Source organism: Idiotropiscis lumnitzeri, chromosome 15 (assembly GCF_059441095.1).
Source record: "Idiotropiscis lumnitzeri isolate Australia: NSW breed Sydney's pygmy pipehorse chromosome 15, RoL_Ilum_1.0, whole genome shotgun sequence".
In the NCBI taxonomy this organism is placed as follows: Eukaryota; Metazoa; Chordata; class Actinopteri; order Syngnathiformes; family Syngnathidae; genus Idiotropiscis; species Idiotropiscis lumnitzeri.
In genome coordinates, this window is record NC_142405.1 from 2,003,120 (window position 1) to 2,023,843 (window position 20,724).

The 20,724-nt window shown below is 43.8% G+C and overlaps 5 protein-coding genes across 8 annotated transcripts; 3 read left to right on the top strand and 2 right to left on the bottom strand.

Moving 5' to 3' along the window:
• The first annotated feature begins 245 nt into the window (after positions 1-245).
• LOC148322109 (G protein-coupled receptor 183) lies at positions 246-4,893 on the top strand. Its single transcript, XM_088317334.1, has 3 exons — positions 246-1,129; positions 1,202-1,302; positions 3,252-4,893. Exons 2-3 carry the CDS (start codon positions 1,216-1,218, stop codon positions 4,197-4,199), a joined length of 1,035 nt encoding a protein of 344 aa, XP_088173460.1. The 5' UTR covers positions 246-1,129; positions 1,202-1,215; the 3' UTR covers positions 4,200-4,893.
• LOC148322110 (E3 ubiquitin-protein ligase TRIM35) lies at positions 1,768-8,379 on the bottom strand. Of its 3 annotated transcripts, none has more exons than XR_015846667.1 (7): positions 7,835-8,378; positions 7,103-7,198; positions 6,242-6,472; positions 6,133-6,155; positions 5,922-6,034; positions 3,966-5,823; positions 1,768-3,863 (listed from the first exon to the last, which is right to left on the bottom strand). XR_015846667.1 is itself a non-coding variant. In XM_088317332.1 (7 exons), exons 1-7 carry the CDS (start codon positions 8,219-8,221, stop codon positions 5,288-5,290), a joined length of 1,269 nt encoding a protein of 422 aa, XP_088173458.1. In that variant the 5' UTR covers positions 8,222-8,379; the 3' UTR covers positions 1,768-5,287. The 3 variants fall into 3 exon arrangements, 2 of the variants coding, with proteins under 2 accessions (XP_088173458.1, XP_088173456.1); XM_088317332.1 differs by having other exon boundaries at positions 1,768-5,344; positions 5,462-5,823; positions 7,835-8,379; XM_088317330.1 differs by having other exon boundaries at positions 1,768-5,823.
• A 1,452-nt stretch (positions 8,380-9,831) lies between these two features.
• On the top strand, positions 9,832-13,468 carry tubb4bl (tubulin, beta 4B class IVb-like). The gene is made up of 4 exons (XM_088317333.1): positions 9,832-10,042; positions 10,515-10,623; positions 11,051-11,161; positions 11,321-13,468. The coding sequence occupies exons 1-4, from the start codon at positions 9,986-9,988 to the stop codon at positions 12,376-12,378; spliced, it is 1,335 nt and encodes a 444-aa protein (XP_088173459.1). The 5' UTR covers positions 9,832-9,985; the 3' UTR covers positions 12,379-13,468.
• A 142-nt stretch (positions 13,469-13,610) lies between these two features.
• crb3a (crumbs homolog 3a) lies at positions 13,611-17,221 on the bottom strand. Of its 2 annotated transcripts, XM_088317336.1 has the most exons (4): positions 16,798-17,221; positions 15,908-16,105; positions 14,600-14,643; positions 13,611-14,272 (listed from the first exon to the last, which is right to left on the bottom strand). In XM_088317336.1, the coding sequence occupies exons 2-4, from the start codon at positions 15,990-15,992 to the stop codon at positions 14,063-14,065; spliced, it is 339 nt and encodes a 112-aa protein (XP_088173462.1). In that variant the 5' UTR covers positions 15,993-16,105; positions 16,798-17,221; the 3' UTR covers positions 13,611-14,062. The 2 variants fall into 2 exon arrangements, with proteins under 2 accessions (XP_088173462.1, XP_088173463.1); XM_088317337.1 differs by lacking the exons at positions 15,908-16,105; positions 16,798-17,221 and adding an exon at positions 14,739-14,810.
• Positions 17,222-18,351: 1,130 nt separating this feature from the next.
• On the top strand, positions 18,352-20,681 carry LOC148322113 (histone chaperone asf1b-B). Its single transcript, XM_088317335.1, has 4 exons — positions 18,352-18,792; positions 19,342-19,457; positions 19,860-20,036; positions 20,139-20,681. The coding sequence occupies exons 1-4, from the start codon at positions 18,684-18,686 to the stop codon at positions 20,328-20,330; spliced, it is 594 nt and encodes a 197-aa protein (XP_088173461.1). The 5' UTR covers positions 18,352-18,683; the 3' UTR covers positions 20,331-20,681.
• Positions 20,682-20,724: the final 43 nt, after the last annotated feature.

Sequence of the window (20,724 nt, forward strand, 5' to 3'; positions counted from 1 at the left end):
CATCCTGTATTTCGGGCCTCCAGCGGATCGGAATGTTTTTTTTTCCTACTTTGTGATGCAAGTCACCCTTTAAGGACACTGCAACACGACAAACCACTTGAGGAGACTCTTCCGCTCTGTAGGCTCATGTCAAAATGTGTGATTGCATTTCCCTCCCAAGCTTTTTTTTTAAAACATTGACTCTGAAAGTCATGTGCCTGGATCTCCAATTGGCCATCAAGTCAGAATGGTTCGAATCTATGCTTGCGGGTTTTCGTTTTTACATTTTTTGCGTTTTCCCTTTAGCTAATTTACCCGAGACCTAGACCGAATGTAATCGCTGCATTTTATGCCCATCATATAGTCTGTATTTTTATGAAATCTGCTTTTAATCTGTGTTGATTTATATCAGAACAACCCATCATTATTGTCTAATATTTTAGCCGCTGTTTTTTTTTTGTGGGGGGGGGTGACGTTTTTATAGGAATGCACTGCAGACGTGGTCTTTTGTGGCGCCGGACTTGAGTTTCTTTAATTGACGGGTTGACTTGTCGTTTGGATTGCAAATGTAAGTGGAATGCCTAAATTATGGAGAAAAAAAAGTTTTATCCTTTTTTTTTTTTACATTTTTTATTTATTAAGAGGTCAATCGATGACTGGTATACGAGTTCTGCCATGTACATTTTGCCGAAAGCTATTCAGTGCATTTTGGAAGCAGCTTGGGATTTAATTTTTTTGTTTTTTTAAGAAAAAAAAAAGATAAATGGCTATTTTTGTTCTGTCAGAAGACAAGTGCTTTGGGAAATACTCCAATAAAGAACTTAATTTTGATTTGTGACTTTCACTGAGTTAAAATGTTCAAATAGTTTTGGTGCATGAAATTACATTGCATGGTTTTGGAAACACTATGAACAATAATTACACTTCAAATAATTGCAATTGTATTTCATATGTTTGATTATGGTTTTATGCAATACAGTTTTGTTTTTTTTCTTTGGAGGTTCAATTGATGTCAATGGGGAAAATGATAAAAGTGAACTTAGTTACAAGCTTGGTAGATGATGAGTTTGACAACGTCCAACAATTATTCACATTTTTTTGGGCAACTCTGCCGTTTCAGCCTCCGCAGAAGGAAGACAAATCGTTGGTGGTAAATAAGTCACGCAATAAACCGATTGAGTTCCATGAGATTTTATAAGCTCCAGTTGATCCTCCCCTCCAGGTCACCTTTTATAAATGGAAGAAAGCTCAACTGACTTGAACACAATTTTCACCGAGGCCACGTCCCGCCTGCTGTTCCGCAAACGTCTTTCTTTCACACCGGTGAGTAACAACAAAAGAACTGAACAAAATGATCAAAGTTTTGTAGATTTGTGCACTTTTCTGGGCCATTTTTTTTCTTGTTGCGATTAATTCAAATTGGACATCCTTCTGCCTTTGTCATTTTTCATTGCTTGTAAGTTAAAAATAGTGGCCTAAGTCATATTTTGACAAAATTATTTCATTTTTTTGGCGTTAAACGTCTCAGGATGATGGACACCTCTACCAAAATCGGCTACATCATTTGTTAAACAGATCATTCCATTTCATCCCTGAAATGAAATTATTAATAATTATAATCTAGTCAGAATTTGGTTCAGTTTTTCATTTATTTTGCAAAAAAAGATGAGCTGTAAAAAAATTATGAAATATTTGGTAACCCAGCAATAATTTACAAGCATTTATAAATGTCGTATTTATTGAATGGTTGTATTAATGCCAACATTGTATATATTAGGTTTGAGGAAATGTTGCGGGCGTAACATCCATGTGTAATGTATTTTATGAATTTAATATTTATTTAATCCCATTTTTATGAAGGCCAAAAAACATGCATTCTGAATAATACATGAAGATATTTGATTCAACAGTTATAAGAAAATAATGTACTCAAATATTTTTGGGGAAAGGTTGGCGACAATGTTTTTCCCCAACCACCGCTTAAAATGCTTATAAAAAGAAGGAAAGAAACTCAGGTAAACTAAAATATACGGGAAAAAAATCATTGTGCCAGGTATGCATATTTATTAAGTAAGTTTGAAATTTAACATAAAAAATATATAATTATAATAAATAAAAAATTCCCGCGTAAAACCCCAATTGATTCCGCGTTGCGTCTCCGGAGACGATCTTCTGTTCGGCTTGATTAGTCCCGCAAGAGGGCCTCGGCGAAGACAATCCGCAGAGCGCCGCCACCCAAAGAACAAAAATTGCCTTCGGCGGCTTGCGCGAACACCTCACGTCTCCTTTAAAAAATGTTATGGATGTCACAACTCAGCCCCCCCCCCCCAAAAAAAAAAAAAAAAAATCTTAACAAAATCACAGATAAAACACGTCCTTTAGATGCCATAAAAAAAAAAAAAAACTACTTGTAATTGTCTATTGGTCAGTGGATGCGGCAGGCCATTAATGTGCTGCAAAGTGTCCTTTATATTCATCTCCAAATGGGCGGAGCTTATTGCAGGCGTCCTCCCGGGTGATGGAGATGTCTCCAAAAACAGAGGCCTATCGCATCCCCGAGGACGCTCCGCAAAGTCACAATAACAAGATGATAGCCTAAGGAGGAGGAGAAGAAGCCCTGATGGGCTTTAGAACGTGTTTACGCTCGGCTAAAGCTCGATCGACAGTCGCCCAAATGGCCGTTCATCGTTCGCATCGCTGCAATGTGTTCACCAATCACATTCAAATTCATCATAAATTGGAAAAGGGTCAGCACACCATTTGAAGTTCAGATTTCTAACCCCAAATGAAGTTCAGATGCTCTAGTAGGATCTTCCTGACATTTTTTTTTTCATTTCTAGCAGAAGCTGGAAGCATTTGTGCTCACACAGTCTGCTGTTGGGAACTGTTCATAATTCTTTTCACCTTGAAAAAGACCCCAGGTCCGCTCTGACAAAGTGGAGGGAATTATGAATAGTTCAAAATAACAGACTGAAGGATTTGTGCTGACAATGACTGCTATTTGGAACTGTTCATGAATCCCTCTGCATTTCATTTAGACCAGGTGAAGGGAACTATGAGCAGTTCAAAATAGCAGTCACTGTTCCGCAGAACTGAGGCTTTTGCTAGAAAGCACAAAAATGTCAGGAAAATTAAATTATTTGGGCTTCATGGGCTGCCATTTAAATGCTGGCAGGCAGTTACATTTTGATATAAAAAAAAAACTGGTATTTGAACAAGGGTGTGTGGACTTTTTCAATCTCTTGTCCCTCTGCGCTCTTCTCCCATCATAGTCCGCCACCATGGCCGCCAACGCATCGTGGCCGATGCCGGCGAACGCGACGTCGCCGGACAACCTGACAGCGAAAGCCTTCAGCGTGTTCGACGGCTGCGACTCCCAAGTGGAGGGCATCCTGTTCGACCTGACGCTGCAGTGCATCAACGTGGTGGTGGGCATCCCCGCCAACTTGCTGGTCATCGCCGTGCTGGTGCACAACCGCAAAGAGCCGGCCACCTCCGACATCTACCTGGGCTCGCTGGCCTTCATGGACGCCTACTTCGGCTCCATGACGCCCGTCAGCTTCCTCAACCTCTACCATTGGCAGAGCAAGGAGGTGTGGTCCGCCCTCAAGTTTTCCTACGGGGTCAAGGACACAAGCGGGCCTCTGTTCCTCTCCTGCATCTCCCTCGATCGCTTCTTGGCCGTCGTCTTCCCGCTGGCGTTCGGACGGCTAAAACGCGTGGAATACCGGCTGGGTCTGTCCGCGTTGGTCTTCGGCCTGACCTTCGCCTACTCGACCGCCAAAGTGGTGGGCGGCCTGCCCGACTTTGAGAAGGTGTTCACCGGCGAGATCTTGGCCACGTTCACCTGGATGGTGGTGTGCAACGCCAGCATCCTGTGGGCGCTGAAGAAATCGGGCGGCGTCGGGAAGGACGACATGCGACCCATGAAGAGGAAGGCGTTCAAGATCGTGTTGTCCATCCTTTGCATCATCGTGGTCAATTACCTGCCGCCCGTGGCTCTCTTCCCCTTCGAGGACTACTACTCGCCCGACGTGTTCCGTTGCTACGTGCAGCCCGTCGGCTTCGCCTTCCTCAACATCAGCAGCACCATCCAACCCCTGGTCTACTTGTCCCGCCTGGACAAGGTCCCCTTCCTGCCCGATGCCTGCGTCCGCAAATGGTGCCTTTGCGTGGCCAAGGAGAAAGACAAAACGCCGGCACAGAAGCCATCTGGCTAAGGCGAACGCTTTCAAATCGGGCCGTCAGTTTCTCTCTTTGTGGTCAGTTGTACAGTGGATGGAAAAATGGGGCGCATTTGATCAGGGGTGTGTAGACTTTTTATATCCACTTTTTTTTTCTGCATACCTTTACCACCAACATTTGAAAAGGTTACAATTTTTGTTTTTGGCTCCTTAACTCATTCACTACCAGCCGAATTAAAAAAAAAAAAAGGATCTTTGACGTCTTTATCCGTCAATGGTAGTAAATGCGTTAAATGGATTTTTGACGTCTTTATCCGTCAATGGTAATAAATGTGTTAAATGGTTTGTGGCAAATTCGTTGTCTTATGCCAACCCCAAATTTATCAGAGCACAAGATCCCGTCAAAATGTGCTTTAAAGGGGACATATCATTAAAACCAAATAAATTCCTTGCAAATTGGCAATTTCTGAAAATGTATCTTTCAATGGACCGTTCTGGATTGCCGAAATTGTTAAATTAGCCGGTGGTGGTGGTTGTCCGCTGGGTCAGCAGCTCTGCATCGAGTTTGTTTCATTTGTTCTTCAATTCTCGTCCTTTGGAGTGTTTTGACAAAAGCGTGCCAAGTTAATCATACATCTTCAGCTGTGGAAAATACTCCTTTTAATTCGAAGTGTGATTGTGGTTGGATACTTGTACCTTCATGTCTGCAAAATACAACACAGCAAGCAAACTTCCCTTTTTGCAAGAGTCATTGCACGTGGCGCCCTCTTGTGTACAAAAGTAATAATGCAATAATAAAAAGTTAGAACTATCCCCAAAAAAGACAATTCGATACTTATGGCGATATTTTTAAAGGGCAGCGATTCAGTGCATTTGCCTTCTGATTTTTTTGTGACGCATAGGTCACCGCGCATGCGCAAACAAAGGTGCTAAGTGCAGCACAACTAACAAGCTAGCGTGTTGGTTGCCGCCAATTTTAAGCCCTCGTTTTATTCTCTTGAACTCAAGGGGCGTATAAACATAAGTGGGGGTGCCGGACCAAGTAAGAAGACAAAAACGTATCACTTTCATACGGAATGGGAGGAGGAGTTGTTTTTCACGATGACATTTTCCAAGTGCGTTCATCATCTGCCAGTCGACCATCGCAATACCAAGGGAAGGATTCTCAACGGATGGTCACTCTGTGTGTAAAAGTAAGGAAGCAGCGTTTGGTCAAAGTTGTGCTCGTACGTGTGAATCAGCAAATCGGCGTCGGCGTCCCAAAACATCACGGCGCCTTTGTCGTAATCCACATGTACTTTGATTCTCTCCGGCACCCTGGACACCGCCAGCGCCGTCGGGGGTGAGGTCATGGCCTTGACTTGGCCATCCCTAAAGCACAGCGTCCAGAAGCCGTTCTCGGGCCTGGCGTTGACCTCGGCGTTCCTGGGGATGGACGAGGAGGTCACGCCCAGGAGCCAGTCCGGGTTGCTTCCCGTCTCCACCACCCAGCGGTGGCTTCCCGAGCCCAGCGCCGCGGCGCCCACCACCTCGGCGCTGATATGGAAGCGCTCCGGGTTGTCGGGGCAACAGTTCATCTGGCAGCTATAATGACAGGAAGTGAGGTCGTCCGACAGGATGAGGCAAGGGTGCGCTGTGTTTGGGTCCAAGGTCACGGGGCCTGAAAGGGAGGAAATGAGATGGAAGGCTCATGCGTACACACACACACACACACACACACACACGCACACACGCACACACGTGGCTGAATGCCCTTACTATAATCAATGTGTTTCAGCATTTTCTCCCACACTCTGTACTTGAGGTTGGAGAGATGGTTGGGCACGTCGATGAGTGCGCCGCCCATGTTGTCGGAGCCCAACGTTAGGTTTCTGTTGTGATGAGACAAACGCACGCACGCACTCACGCTGCATTGACCTTTGACCGTATGTCAAGCATTTCGGTGGAGCCATTACAAATAATTCCGTACCTGTCCTTGTGATCTTCAAACCTCTGTGAAAAACAAAAAGGAAGCGATTTTGTAACAATTTAACCTCCACAGTGTGAATGCTCATCTCTCAGCACTTTCGCCGACAGACCTTCAACAAGATCATGTCGTCTTCCTTCAGCAGCTGGCTGACGACGCCGACGCTCTCGGTCAAGGACAGCACCTCGGCCGACATCTCCTTGATCTTGTCGTCCATGGCCGCCATCTTCTCCTCTTCCTCCCGTTCGACCGCCGCCAGCCGGGCCTCCTCCTCCCGGGCCAGCATTTGACGGAGCTGCTCGAACTGACCCCGGATCAGACGTTGCGTCTTCGCCGCCTGATCCTAGAGGGGAGATCTGGAAGTCAGTCTGGCTGTCATCAGTTATTACAAGTGGTTAGCGGGACGAGCGAGTCATGACCTCAATGTCTTGTGTCAAAATAAAGGATGAAGATAACTTTTATCCGTCCCGCAATGGCAGGGAAAAAAATGCTGTGATCTCTCGCTACTGTTGGTTCTCACTCGTTCATTTAACGACATATCCATCCTTTTGAGGTCAAGTTGTGAAAGGCTTCTTAGTTTGTGTCTTCCTGAGTGTGTTATACTGCCCCCGGTGGCCAAGTCGCAACAGCAACCGGTAGCCATAAATTAATCATGATGCACAAACTTGAATTCTTTAGTTTCTATTTAATTGTGTGTTTCCATTATTGAGTCAAATATCATAGAATGCTATTTTTCATTCATTTCATTTTACTCCAACCAATTTTTTTTTCATGTTCCTCTTGGCTGCACTTATCTAACATCCATGTTCACAAATGGGAAATGTGAATGTTGTGCAGGCCCATTTCTGTAATGGGACTGTTTCTTTAACCAGTCAGATTTGCAATTCAGCAAAATTTTTTTGGGTGCTCTGATTGGTTGGTTAGAGTAGCAATAAGCCCGTCCATGTTTTTTATTTATATGAGAGTGTCTCACTTTTATGTGCTTCAACATGTCAGCGGAGGACCGATGGCTCGCCTTGAGCTTGTCCAGTTTGTCTTGCAGACTCTTGAGCGACTCGTTTAGTTTGTCCTGAAAAGTCAAACAGAAAGAGATGAGCTAGTGTGCAAGTGTCAATGTTTCGACCAGTTGGAATTCTCCACCGCTGCGCTCGCAAGAACGGACAGACTTGAAGAGCGGCATTCTACATACAGGTGTTTGCTTGGTTACTGGAGGTTAAAAAAAAAAAAAAACCAGGGCAGGCTGCGTGATTCTTGTCGGACGCACACTGCTGATTGCAGAAATGACTGGCGTGTTTCTTTTTTCACAATGAATTGATCACATTGGAACTCTTTGAATAGGAGTCGATGCAACTATCTCCGTGTGAAGTGCTCCGGATGAATCTTCAATAGAGTTGGGTTGTTCTAGTAGGCTTTCCCTGGCGTGTTTCAACTTTCTAGGAGAAGCCTAAAAGCAATTTTGCAATTACGGCCAAAAAGCTCAAACTTAGTTTCGTCGGTCCACAGGAAAATGTCAAACTTGAACAGGGGTGTGTAGACTTTTTTTCTTTTCTTTTCTTTTAACATCCAATGAATGTGTTTTACTGTCTGTATCATTTATTCCGATTGTAGAATCTCGCCGCTCTTGATTTATTGATTTATTTTTAGTTGCGGTTTCTCTTCTTCTTTCAGTGCAACCAAGCCAGAGTCTGGCACCCTGCCGTCCTACCTTGCAGTCCGTCACCGCCTCCTCTACAGGTGAGCACCGGTGGTCCTTGTGTAACTTGGAGCACTGGCACACCACGCAGATGGGCTCCTTGTCCTCCAGGCAAAAAAGCTTAAACTTCTCCTTGTGCAGGGGACACGTCAGCCTCTCCTCCTCCGCTTCCATCTCCCTGCGCGAGACCACGGCCTCGCAGATGTTCTTCAGGGCCCGGTTGGGGAAGTGGCTGGACTTGGAGGTCTTCTTCCGACACACGGGACACTCGCGGAGACGCGCGTCCCAGCAGCGCTCCTGACACGTCCTGCAGAAGCTGTGGCTGCACGACAGCACCACGGGGTCGGAGAAGATTTCATGGCAGACGGGGCAAGTGAGGTCCTCCTCTGATAGCGACATGGTCCAATAAGCGACGCTTTAAAAAGCGCTTTGAGATTCCCACATGATTCCCCAGATTAGTGCATGTGAGAATCGGCCCAAAAAAAGTTGTATCCTGCTGCTTTGCAAAGAGCCTTGTGTGGGTGTCGCTGAGGGACGCAGTCAGACAACAATACAAAAATGTGAAAAGCAGGAAGTTGAACGTCATTGGCCGGTTGCTCGCTGGTTACTTTGCACAACGGAGGAATGCAATCATGCAGCATGTCAACGCTTTCAGGCGTCATTTTGTTGCTTTTAGCAGTACCGACACGCCGCATTAGCGCTTATTCACCCTTAATTCATTGCACTGTCACATTGGAAAACAAAAGTTTGGGTTGCTAAGTGAGCCAATGAGAACTGCAGCGGTCTGACTCCATTTTTGTTATTTTTAAACTAAGTGCAGTCATGAAGAGAAAGAGTCAAACATTTTTGATTATGTATTTTTATGAAGACCCACTCGTCTAAATTTCGATTAATATTGTTTGTCTAGTATGAATTAAGCAGCAAAATCCCCTTATTATGATCCATCTAAGCGGGCGGCCATTTTGTCCCTTGCTCTTGACTGAAAATGACATCATAGTGCCTTCAGGCAGGTAACAACCAATCACGGCTCACTTATTTTCTGGGTTGGGTCATGTGATGTTCGCAAGCTGAGCCCGTAGAGAAGTACTAACTTAACATTGGGCTGTGTCAATACGCCTTGTCATTGCAGAATTCTTTTTAAAAAATTACAAAACAAGCAATGATTCAGAATAATCAATGGCTGAGTCACAGGATTTTTTTTTTGGCATGAAAACTGAGTGGCTGCCCTAAAACCGGGAAAAAATGAAATGAAAAAAATGCCTCAGAAACCCGAAACAAGGGCACACAAAACAACAATTTAGTTTCCATGACGACCAGAAGCAGAGCCAAAGCCTTGCGACTAGACTGGGTTCTTCTTGTGGAAGCAGAACACGGTCTGGAGAAAAAGTCAGCGCTCAAGAACAGTCAAAGCCTTTTCACTCGTGGCGGCAGTACTTCATACGTGTGCATATGTCGTGCATGAACGCATGTAGCAAGCCGAAATATCAACAACCGAGCAATCAGACTATCAGAGGCATCTCAATGCAGCTCTGCTTACCTTGCACAACGCTAGCACCGATGAAACCATATCGAACCAATTGTCACAAATCTTGCGCTAACAAAACATGTACTTGATTGTTTGATTTCACTTATTAAGTGGCCAACTATGTGCGTACAGAAAATAGTTTTTAGTTAAAAGCATTATTGTCCTGAAAGTCAGAATGTTTCATACAGCTGCTTGTTTTGCATTCCTAATATGGTGACCAGTCTATGCGTTTCGAATGGGTGGCATCCAAAAATAATTGTGTTGTTCTATTTTTAAAACTGTCAATCAAGCTTATTGTTTTTTTTAACTGTTCCAAATACAAAAAGAAAAAAGCACACACAGTGAGAGTGTGTTTAGAGTGCGTGAGAAGACAATGGAAGCGTCTCACGGATGTCGCACCCTATCTTACACTTCCACGGCCCCGTGGCCCCGCCCCCTTCCCCGCCGCTCTTTGGTTGCCATGACGATGACGTCAGCTTGCACCACCGCTTCAGTCCAGTAGAAGCGTTCCGAGAGGGAGGAGGCGCATCCATCTCGGAGAGAAACAGCCGTCGTCTGTGCAGCCAGCCGGGAGCCATCATCGCTTCTCTCCGTCGTCTTCTTCTCGAACCTTCCACGTCTCTCATCCGGATCCCAAAATGCGCGAAATTGTGCACCTGCAAGCCGGCCAGTGCGGGAACCAGATCGGCGCGAAGGTAATCTACATGCTGTCACGTTTAAGGCTATTTTTGTACGTGCACAGATTAGTGCGTGCGCGCGTGCGTGCCTTCATTCATTCAAGGTTTTGCATACATTTTGCACGGAATGATTTCCTCCGTCTCATAATTTCGCTTGATTTAAAAAAAAAAAAATTACTGAATGCATTTTTGTGCAAAGGCGTTTATTATGTGACTCAATCACTGGGTGGAGCCCCTCCCCCACCCTCCCACTCAATGACCTAGTTGCACTAAACTAAAATTCGAATGCATTTAAATCACACAGACACGCACTTACATCGATTTTAATTTTTTTACCATGAATTTTAATTATTTTTTTCATTGCACAGAAAAACGTATGAGATGCAGAGAATTGAAAATGAAACCGATTTGCACAATTTTAAATCTCAAGTTGCCATCATTTCAATGAATTGCATCTTCATTGTCAATTTGTTATTTTTCTTCCGCACAGTTCTGGGAGGTGATCAGTGACGAGCACGGCATCGATCCCACCGGAACGTACCATGGCGACAGCGACCTGCAGCTGGACAGGATCAGCGTCTACTACAACGAGGCCACGGGTAAACTATAGGCTTACTTCTGAGAGTTTTTTTGTTTCATATATCATATTATTGAATTAATAATAAACGACACTGACAAAAGCTGTGAAACGCACCCCTTGGTCAATAATTAATCGATGAGGGCTTTGTCTAGACAATCCCCTCAATTTTTCATCTTGGCAAGACAAATGGTTCACAATTGAAGGTCGTCCATCTGTCGAGCATGAACATGCTAAAATTCGGTAGCAATCGGACGAAATTGAAAGTCACCTAAGTACGTACGAGCCATCATTAATCGAACAGAACAAACATACACTTGCTACACCAAAACTTCCATCCACGGTCAGGTTCCTGACATCACTCCCGAGACCACGCCCCTTAAAGGCACACACCAGCTTGTCATTGTGTACAGTAATTCGGCTTCATAAATGGTTATTCCTTTTTCCAGGTGGGAAGTATGTTCCTCGCGCCATCCTGGTGGATCTGGAACCCGGAACCATGGATTCTGTCAGGTCTGGTCCCTTCGGTCAGATCTTCAGACCTGACAACTTTGTCTTTGGTAAGTCACAGTCGCAAAGCCAGTCTTGTGAATTTGACCACATTTTCTCATTTCCTTATTGATCATTTTTAATGCGACGGTTTTGAGTTTCTGGAACTCTCCCATGGAACAAGTAGAAGATCATGTGATCCTTGATGCTGAATTTGTGTTCTTATTCAGGTCAGAGCGGCGCCGGCAACAACTGGGCCAAGGGCCACTACACGGAGGGAGCCGAGCTGGTAGACTCGGTCATGGACGTGGTGAGGAAGGAGGCGGAGAGCTGCGACTGCCTGCAGGGCTTCCAGCTCACGCACTCCCTGGGCGGCGGCACCGGGTCCGGCATGGGCACGCTGCTCATCAGCAAGATCCGCGAGGAATACCCCGACCGCATCATGAACACCTTCAGCGTGGTGCCCTCGCCCAAGGTGTCCGACACCGTGGTGGAGCCGTACAACGCCACGCTGTCGGTGCACCAGCTGGTGGAGAACACGGACGAGACGTACTGCATTGACAACGAGGCTCTCTACGACATTTGCTTCCGCACCTTGAAGCTGACCACGCCCACTTACGGAGATCTCAACCACCTGGTGTCAGCCACCATGAGCGGGGTCACGACCTGTCTGCGTTTCCCCGGCCAGCTCAACGCCGACCTGCGCAAACTGGCCGTCAACATGGTGCCGTTCCCCCGCCTGCACTTCTTCATGCCGGGTTTCGCCCCGCTCACCAGCAGGGGGAGCCAACAATACCGCGCCCTCTCCGTACCCGAGCTCACCCAGCAGATGTTCGACGCCAAGAACATGATGGCGGCGTGCGACCCGCGGCACGGCCGCTACTTAACCGTCGCCGCCGTGTTCCGCGGCCGCATGTCCATGAAGGAGGTCGACGAGCAGATGCTGAACGTGCAGAACAAGAACAGCAGCTACTTCGTGGAGTGGATCCCCAACAACGTGAAGACGGCCGTGTGCGACATCCCGCCGCGCGGCCTCAAGATGGCCGCCACCTTCATCGGCAACAGCACGGCCATCCAGGAGCTGTTCAAGCGCATCTCGGAGCAGTTCACCGCCATGTTCCGCCGCAAGGCTTTCCTCCACTGGTACACGGGCGAGGGCATGGACGAGATGGAGTTCACCGAGGCCGAGAGCAACATGAACGACCTGGTGTCCGAGTACCAGCAGTACCAGGACGCCACCGCCGAAGAGGGCGAGTTTGAAGAGGAGGGCGAGGAAGAGGGGGCCTAAACACCTCCCGAAGCCCTCCACCAACCCACCCACCATTAAGTAAGCATTTCACCTTAGCCGTCCATCTTAGCTCCACCTTCCGCTGGTGTGGTTTTCCACGTTAGCTGTGTTCGGAATCCTTCACTCAACTGGCTACTCGTTACATTGGGAATTTTATGTCCACTCTTAAAACTGTCTGTTTAAAACGAACCTGAGTTGGGTAATATTCATAACCCAACGCTGTGTCTAAAAAGGACCACGCCAATGTTGGGTTATTTTTTGCCCAACACTTTGGGTTGTGAATTTGACTCAGCATGTAGGGGCAAGATTTTGATCCATCAAGGGTTAAAAACTATCCATACCGATGATTTAAAGTTACCAAGTAATGGGTTACCAGGCTATCGGAATAACCGTGGTTAAAAATAACCCAATTTTATAGCCGGCATTTTTTAAGAAGATTAAGAAACATTTCAGTCCAATTCCAATCTTCAACCCAATTTGCTGGGTCAAAATAACTAACCAAACCTTCGGTAAAAGTAACCCAATCTGCCCCAAAATCCACAGCAACGCAGCGTTTTTTGTTGGGTCAGCAATACCCTAAATTGGGTTAAAACCTTTAATTAAAAAATTAGATTTAAAGCATAAACCACAATACACATCTTTGGGGGGGGGGGTTTTCAACAAAAGGCACATTTTTTGGGGTTGTTTTGGGTTAAATGACGAATCCAAAAAGTTGTATCTGCCCCTTTCTCACCCAATTTGGGTTATTTCTGACACAACTGTTTTTAGAGCAACATGAAGTTGACTAGGCAGCTCAATAACATGTTCACTTAAAATCCAAATACAAAAGTCCGGGTTTTGGGTTCACTGATTGGCTGGCTTGTACATGCTCCGCCCCTCCGTCCTTCAACCAATCTGTGTTTCCGAACACAGCCATTGTGTTGGGGTCGCTAGTGAAGGTTTTCGCTTGTGTTATTTTTGCGATGTTGTAAAAGCAGCAACTCACCCCTCACATTCGCACCCCCGCTCCGCCTCTGTTTCCAAGCAAGCGAGTTTTAACTGTGAAGCCTTTACCATTGGAGAAGCATAAAATAAATACCTCTCAAAGGTCGCTTTGAGCGTCACGGTGTCTTTATTGTGTCGTGTGATCGATACCTCACCAAAATGTCTAATTCTCGGTTGTGCGTTTTATTAATGATCAGAGTCGTGTCTCGCTGCATGCTGTTGCTAAAAAATGTCAAACACATCCAATACTTGATTGAAATGTAATATTTTACCTTACCCACGGTTGCATATTTTTAGGATAATTTTTTTTTCATCAAAAGACCAGTTGTACAAATACAGCAGTTATTTATTAAACAAAGTCATAAATTAACTTAAAAAAAGAAAACTGATGACACCATAACATGAGTTGATCATATGACATGACCTACAACAGCGGTTGCATGAAACTAAAATTAAGTCTCATGATGAGCTGTTCGTTTGAGGTTAAAAAAAACAAACAAGTGGTATTGATTTACTATATGGTGCATGATACGTATCACAAAACAAAGTTTAAAGCCACTTCAGGAAAAAATTGAAACGTTTGGTCGTGATAAAATACTGGACCTCCTCTTTCATTTGTGCACAAGAAAAGAACTGAAGACCACTTTGCAAGTTTTTTTTTTTTTTAACAGGGACCCCACCCTCAAAAAAAGGGGGCTTGTCAAATGAGTCTTTCCTCCTTGGGGAGCTTGAGCACGTCGGTGGCGGCCACGCTGTGTGTGCCGAATTGCTCCTCGGCGCTGGGTCGGTACGCGCCTTCCGTTTGGCGCTTCTTCTTCACCACGCACAGCAGCCAGCCGGCCACTGCCAAGGCGATGGCGAGCAGGCCCAGCGTGACGGTGGGCGCCACGATGGCTGCGATGTTAGGGCCCTGGAAAGAAGCACGAAGAAAATGAGAAAAAAAAATAATTCCCAGGCTGCCAAGCACAACAGCAGAAGTGGCGCTTTTAACGCACAGTTGGCCAATCACAACCAAAAGTCAAAAGCCATTTGCAAGAAATTAAATTGAAAGCCAATTTTGACATGAACCTTTTCCAACGTTAATGTGATATATAACTTCGACAAATCAATTGGAAAAAAGGATCTTTTGGCATTTTGTATGTAAATTTATTATAAATAAATAAAAAACACATTTTCCGCTGTGGCCTTGAAAACAGTCAGGTATTATTGTTAAAAAATAATAATGGATTTCACTTACTGTAACATTTTGTGATCTGAAGTCACTCGATACAGTGTTATTACCTGTCGCGAGAAAAGGAAAAATATCCATAAAAAAAGGAGTGAAAGTATGGGAAATGAAAACATTTTACGCTGTTATCTAAGTCTGCGATTTTCACCGATAAACAAGCGTGGGAACCCAGCGGCGCTGTCCATGAACGAAACAAGTAAATGGTTAACTAAGAACAGGAGACTAGTTGTTGGAGGTTCTTTCATTCTAGCGCTTGAGTCACTTTGCCCAAATGTCAATTTGTTTCTTTGCTCTATAGCTCCCCCTACAGTTGCAAGGTGTCACGTGAGGTTTTGTGATCAGTTTTGTTTAGCTTCCTGGCCCATGTGTGTTCTGTTGGAGTAATAAAGGTATTTATTTAAATTCTATTGGTTATGTCGAAGAGTTCCTTATGTAAAATGCCAAAGCTTGTCGCCATGGCAACCGCAATTCAACAATGTGAGTGTAGCAAGCAGTTCGTTTGTGCACTGTTGACATCATTTTATCTCACGACAGAGAGTGCAGCACATTCTGCTCACTCGGGTAAGCACATAAGCTGTCCCCGCACTGTTTCGGAAACTTTTTTTTTTTTTCAATCCATGTGAGCGCCCATGTGATGACTCAGTGACATCACGAAACTACACAGTAACCACTTTGAGCAGGAGGTGGAGGAGGCTGAGGAATGTGGAGAGCGCTGGCACCAGCCAGTTTGCTGAATCAAACACACGCTGAGATATCAATAAAAAAAAACAACACTGCTCATCGAAAGTGGATCTAATTTGTCTGTTCAGCAGCTGCTGGTTTCTACTAGAGGGACTTTTGGGAAACTACAAACAAAACAACAAACTCCAACCAACTCCTGGAGTCAATAATTCACCAGAGCAAATAGTCAAGTGAGCAAGGACAAAAGTGCAACGTGATAAGGGCGCAGGGAGGAAGCAGAGACCACGACGAAGAAGACGAAATTTAATTACGAGCTGATAAGCGACTATGTTTGCGAGCAAAATATGAGTCTTTCAACTTTTCGCATTCCATTATAGTGAGTCAAGAAAATGATGTTTTACCCAGAAATGCAATCTACAAACATGGTGGGCCTACTGCAGAGCTTCACATTTTGGCTTTTTGGGGACACATCATCTGGCAATAACATGACATCATTGATTTGTGTGTGTGTGTTCTGAGCTCAGACTCGAACCTCCAGCCACAAAGCTGCGAGGCATATGTGCTCACCACTACGCCGCATAACATTTTTGCATTATTATTATTTCACATTCAAAGACACATCAAGCCAACACTCACCCCAGGCGTGATTAGTCAACTGCACCAGCAGAAGAAGAAAAAGCCTCCCCAGCGCGATGCTGGGCACGCAAGGCCACCAGTCCATGTCTAGAACGGGGACAGGTGTATGAACATGGACCGGGTCGGGCTGGCATCAGCTGGGGTCCATCTGATGACAAACGCTCCCTTCAGAAGCCGAGGCCAATGCGCTTCTGATGACTATTTTAAACAGAGACAAGGAACAAGCAGTGAGTCAAGCTTAATCACCGCAAAACCACCAAAGTTCAAATTTGACTCTTTCAGTAGGGGTGGGCAACCAAGGTCATAGTGTTTTTTTATTTTTTATTTTTTTACTGTCCACAACTTAGCTTTTTCTTTGTCTTTTTTGGTGACAGATGACAGCTTCATGACTGCCCAGTACAATAAAATACGTCAAACCATTCCTCAACTATTGAAACATAACATTCAGGCTGTATTACAATGTAGCGCTAGGTAGCATAGCAGCGAATAGAACCAGAAAAGTGTATATGACATGGCATAGCCACGGTGTGGCATTGCGACAAAAGTCTACACACCCCTGTTCAAACGTCAGGTTTTTGTGATATAAAAAAATGATCAATAAAAATAATTTCAAAACTTTTTTGTTACATTAACCTTTAACCCGTTTGACTCAAATGAAAAAAAAAAATAGATTGAAATCTTTTCAAGAGCAAAGCGTGGCATGTGTTGTTATTTGTGACCAGAAAAAAGTCAAGAAAAGCCCACTAGAACATCTGAACTTGTTGGAGGTTAGGAGTTATGAGGTGTGGAGACTTATGCAACCCACCAACCAGGCCTGTCGGTTGTTTTATGTTACTTCCCCTCTCGAAAAGAGTTCATATAAAAACATTAGAGAAAAAAATAATACAAACCTCAATCAAGCGCGATGATTTCAAGTTGACGAAGACGAAAGACTTTGGGGACGTCCTTCCGTCAACATAAACGGACAATCCAATCTTGTATCCAACACGTTCCAATAGGAATTAGAACGATAAGAATAAGAAGCACCTGCTTTCGGAACGAGCGGTGTGCTCACTCACATCCCCTTTAGGGAAAGCAGTTCGGAGCGCTGATCACGTGACCCTGCTCGGTGTTCAATTACCTGAGCGCACCTTCCTCTCCTCGCTTCCTTCCCTCTGCACCAGCACAGATCCTCCTTTGTGCAAAGTCCACTTCAAACGTCGTTTAGTGGTGCCTCGAGTTTCAAGCACAAACGTTGCCTACTATCTCATTGAAACCTATTGTGAGATATTACAATGAATATGTTTTTTTTGCTCTCTAGACGAGCCATCTTAGTCTTGGTCTCTCCTTGTCTGAGCGTAATGTTTGACTCAACTTGCTTTTGAACCTCACCACCTAGCAACCTGCCTTGACGTTAATAATTGGACGGTGTTGAACAGCGCCCCCATCAGGTGGATATTCGCCCTAAATTGCAAAAAAAACTATAGTGACATTCCTAGAATATTTATTGGGATGAAAACCTGCAGCCATGCAAGACCACTGAGTCCTAATCCTCAACTAATCTCCCCTCGAAAAAATCTCAAAGGAGGTGGGGGGGGGGGTGGCAAAAAAAAGGAAAAATAGGCAGATTTAGGTCTAATCTGTAGGTAGTCAGATGATGTTGAAGTGTGGGACCAAGTCATGCAGGGAAAAGGATCAAGTATTTATAAGGAAATTAATGAAATAAAAATGGGGAAAACGTTAACTATAAAATAACATTGTTTTTTGCATTTTAAAATTGCATGCTAATTCAGTAATTGAGTGATTATACTGCCAATTTAAAAAAATGCATGGTCATGTATGTAAAATATATTCATAAGTAAATGATTGAAAAAATCCGACGAAATGTAAAGAAAAAAACGATAAAACATAATTTAAGCAAATTGACTATGCTTATTGAATTTAATACATATAGAGTCAACAATAGGTCATTAATAAGTGTTTGAAAGATACATTAAATTAATAAATGAATTAATTAAAATAATGAGGTAAGTAAAAACAAGTACTGTTTTTATATGCACGGCTAACAAAATAAATAACAAACATTTTGTAATCATTAATTTAAATAAAGTGTAAAAGTTTGCAATTTCTAAACTCGTGACAAAAATAAAAGTGTTTAAATGTTAATGCTATTATCTCAATCTGTAATGATCACGTAAGTTAAAAACAGGTATTTATTTAATTATTAATCAATGTATTTCATATTATTGTTATTATAATGTGCAATTAATATAAGGTCAATAAAATTAATGTTTACATTTTTTATCAATTTGACCACATCTTTATAACAAATTCATATTTGTGAAAAAAATATTCATTTTATGAAATTGTCAATAAAGTATTCTAAATTGTAAATGCGCTATTCCGTCTGTTGCGTGTACTTCCGCATTTGACCATAGATGGGCGTGTCTCGTTGACAAGAGACCGGAAGCTCAGCCTCTTTTCCGTGCGGCGCAGAGCATTTTGGGTAATCGTATCAAACCGGCGGGAGAGCGGCAACATAATACTACTAACATTTTTGTCTTTTAAAAACGAAGGAAAACAGAGCTTCTCTCCTTCATATTATGCGACTAAATTGCGTATATTCTGTTGTGTAAAAAAATAAAAACTCTTTCGTTGTTTAAAATCAATTTGACGTGTACGTTTGTCAGACGGCTAAGTGAGCTTTTTGGAATCCCCGGGAAAAGGTCTTTGAAGCGCCAGCTTTCGTGCTTAGCAGCACCGTGCTAACACTAGCACCAACCCAGCGACTCCAACGATGGCGAAGGTACAAGTGTTGAATGTGGCCGTTCTGGATAACCCGAGCCCATTTGGGAACCCCTTCCAGTTCGAAATCACGTTTGAGTGCATGGAGGACCTGCCCGAAGGTGAGCCACGACGCTGTCGATCATGTCCCTTAAATGCTAACCGCTAACGGCTAGCTGACTTTATTTGATGTCGTTTTCACGAGTTAACATTGTCAAATACCTACAATCTTTCTGAAGACGAGTCTAGTTAGGTGTTATCGTAAAATTTCCAAGAATAATTGAGTTATAGGAAAGCAGCATTACGTGACGATTGCAGTCATATTAGTATCATTTTTCTGGTTCAAGTATAAAGTTGAAAAGAAATTAAAATGTACTAGTTTCTAAGGCAATTTGTTATTCCTAGTCAATGGAGGTTAAAACATTCCTAACGATTTCTTATACTATTTTCTAAAGCATGTTGTCATTGGAAATGTTTCAGAAACAGACAACATGTAACAAAGATGGTACCACAACAACAACACTACAATTACTATTTATTTCTACAGTAGGTTCAAGGCTATGACTGAAAAGCCAAACCATTGATTTTCGATGTGTTGCTTGTATAAATATTGCTTTGTCGTTATTGATTCATCTTATGATTAACACTTCATCCTTTTTGTGCTTTTCCAGACTTGGAGTGGAAGATCATTTATGTGGGCTCAGCAGAAAGCGAAGAATACGACCAAGTCCTGGACTCCGTCTTGGTCGGACCAGTCCCTGCTGGACGACATATGTTTGTTTTCCAGGTGACATCATGCAGTCATGTTTTATTTCAGTCTAGAGCGCCAATGGTTAATTTAATAATTTGAAGTGTTTGATTGCTGGAACATTTTCAGACATCCGCCATGTTTATAATCTTCAAACATTGTTTTGCTACAAGTGATCTCAACCAAAAGAGATCCAATGCTGCCATCTGTCTGCTAGCCATAGTTAGTCAAAACGCCCAGTATGGAAGATGGTGTACAATGTAAGGATATTGACCCCAAGAAGAAAAACTTAACTCAACTTGGCCCACAGATGTTGTTTCATGATGCAAATTAAGTTTTTATCAATTAATCGGTAGAATAATTGATTTAAAAAAAAAATGATGGCCGCAGTGCTTATCTCCACCCTCAACATTTTTTGGGGGGTTATTTTTCTCTCAATAGGCAGATGCGCCAAACACGGGCTTGATCCCGGAGAGCGACGCCGTGGGCGTCACCGTCGTGCTGATCACCTGCACGTACAGAGGCCAGGAATTCATCCGGATTGGTTACTACGTTAACAACGAGTACACGGACCAGGATCTCCGTGAGAATCCTCCCATCAAACCAGACTACGCACAGGTCGGAACAGTTTTGACATGAAATGCTCTTTTACTTTCCAAATGTCACACGCTTGCTGCAGAGAATGAAATGAAATATCTGTGTTGGTTCTTCTGTTCCCAGCTCCAGCGAAACATCCTTGCATCGAATCCGCGCGTCACCAGATTCCACATCAACTGGGAAGGCTGCGCCGAACGGATGGAGGACTCTGAGAACGTGGACCCGTCGTCCAACTCTATGCTCCCGCCGTCCTGCCTTCCCGGCAAAGCCCCGCCCTTGGGAATACTTCCAGAGAACTCAATGGACTGCTTATAGACATGTCTGGTTTCTTTTCTTTTTGAAAGGGATGTGGGGGGGATTGTGTGTTGTAATGTACAGACTCATTTGCCAACTCTTCTTCTCATTTAAACGCTTCAAAAAGTATGACGCCATTTCACAAAACTAGCTGCGGTTCAACTTAACTTCCCACCACTCACTCACTTACACACACACACACAGCAGATTTGTACCATGTAAATGCAAGTACTGCTCTGAAGTTGTATATAAATGGCAATATTTGCTGTGCAAGTTGACACTTAACAGTGATGGGAAAATGTCACTTCCTCCAACGTTTTTGTTTTCTAATTTGTGTGCTATATTGTGATCCAAATAAAATATGTATTTGTATTTGTGTGTTGTGAGTCATGGTTTGCACTTTCCCCAATTATTG

Excerpts from the sequence above, each read along its gene's own strand:
- LOC148322113 (XM_088317335.1), top strand. The coding sequence starts at position 18,684 with ATGGCGAAGGTACAAGTGTTGAATGTGGCCGTTCTGGATAACCCGAGC. Across the intron at positions 18,793-19,341 it reads CATGGAGGACCTGCCCGAAG|ACTTGGAGTGGAAGATCATT; the intron begins GTGAGCCACGAC and ends GTGCTTTTCCAG. Across the intron at positions 20,037-20,138 it reads TCAAACCAGACTACGCACAG|CTCCAGCGAAACATCCTTGC; the intron begins GTCGGAACAGTT and ends TTCTGTTCCCAG.
- tubb4bl (XM_088317333.1), top strand. The coding sequence starts at position 9,986 with ATGCGCGAAATTGTGCACCTGCAAGCCGGCCAGTGCGGGAACCAGATC. Across the intron at positions 10,624-11,050 it reads CTACTACAACGAGGCCACGG|GTGGGAAGTATGTTCCTCGC; the intron begins GTAAACTATAGG and ends TCCTTTTTCCAG. Across the intron at positions 11,162-11,320 it reads ACCTGACAACTTTGTCTTTG|GTCAGAGCGGCGCCGGCAAC; the intron begins GTAAGTCACAGT and ends GTTCTTATTCAG.
- LOC148322109 (XM_088317334.1), top strand. The coding sequence starts at position 1,216 with ATGGAAGAAAGCTCAACTGACTTGAACACAATTTTCACCGAGGCCACG. Across the intron at positions 1,303-3,251 it reads AACGTCTTTCTTTCACACCG|TCCGCCACCATGGCCGCCAA; the intron begins GTGAGTAACAAC and ends CTCCCATCATAG.
- LOC148322110 (XM_088317330.1), bottom strand. The coding sequence starts at position 8,221 with ATGTCGCTATCAGAGGAGGACCTCACTTGCCCCGTCTGCCATGAAATC. Across the intron at positions 6,473-7,102 it reads ACATGTTGAAGCACATAAAA|GATCAGGCGGCGAAGACGCA; the intron begins GTGAGACACTCT and ends TCTCCCCTCTAG. Across the intron at positions 6,035-6,132 it reads TTTGAAGATCACAAGGACAG|AAACCTAACGTTGGGCTCCG; the intron begins GTACGGAATTAT and ends TCATCACAACAG.
- crb3a (XM_088317336.1), bottom strand. The coding sequence starts at position 15,992 with ATGGACTGGTGGCCTTGCGTGCCCAGCATCGCGCTGGGGAGGCTTTTT. Across the intron at positions 14,644-15,907 it reads GTTGACTAATCACGCCTGGG|GTAATAACACTGTATCGAGT; the intron begins GTGAGTGTTGGC and ends TTCTCGCGACAG. Across the intron at positions 14,273-14,599 it reads TCAGATCACAAAATGTTACA|GGCCCTAACATCGCAGCCAT; the intron begins GTAAGTGAAATC and ends GCTTCTTTCCAG.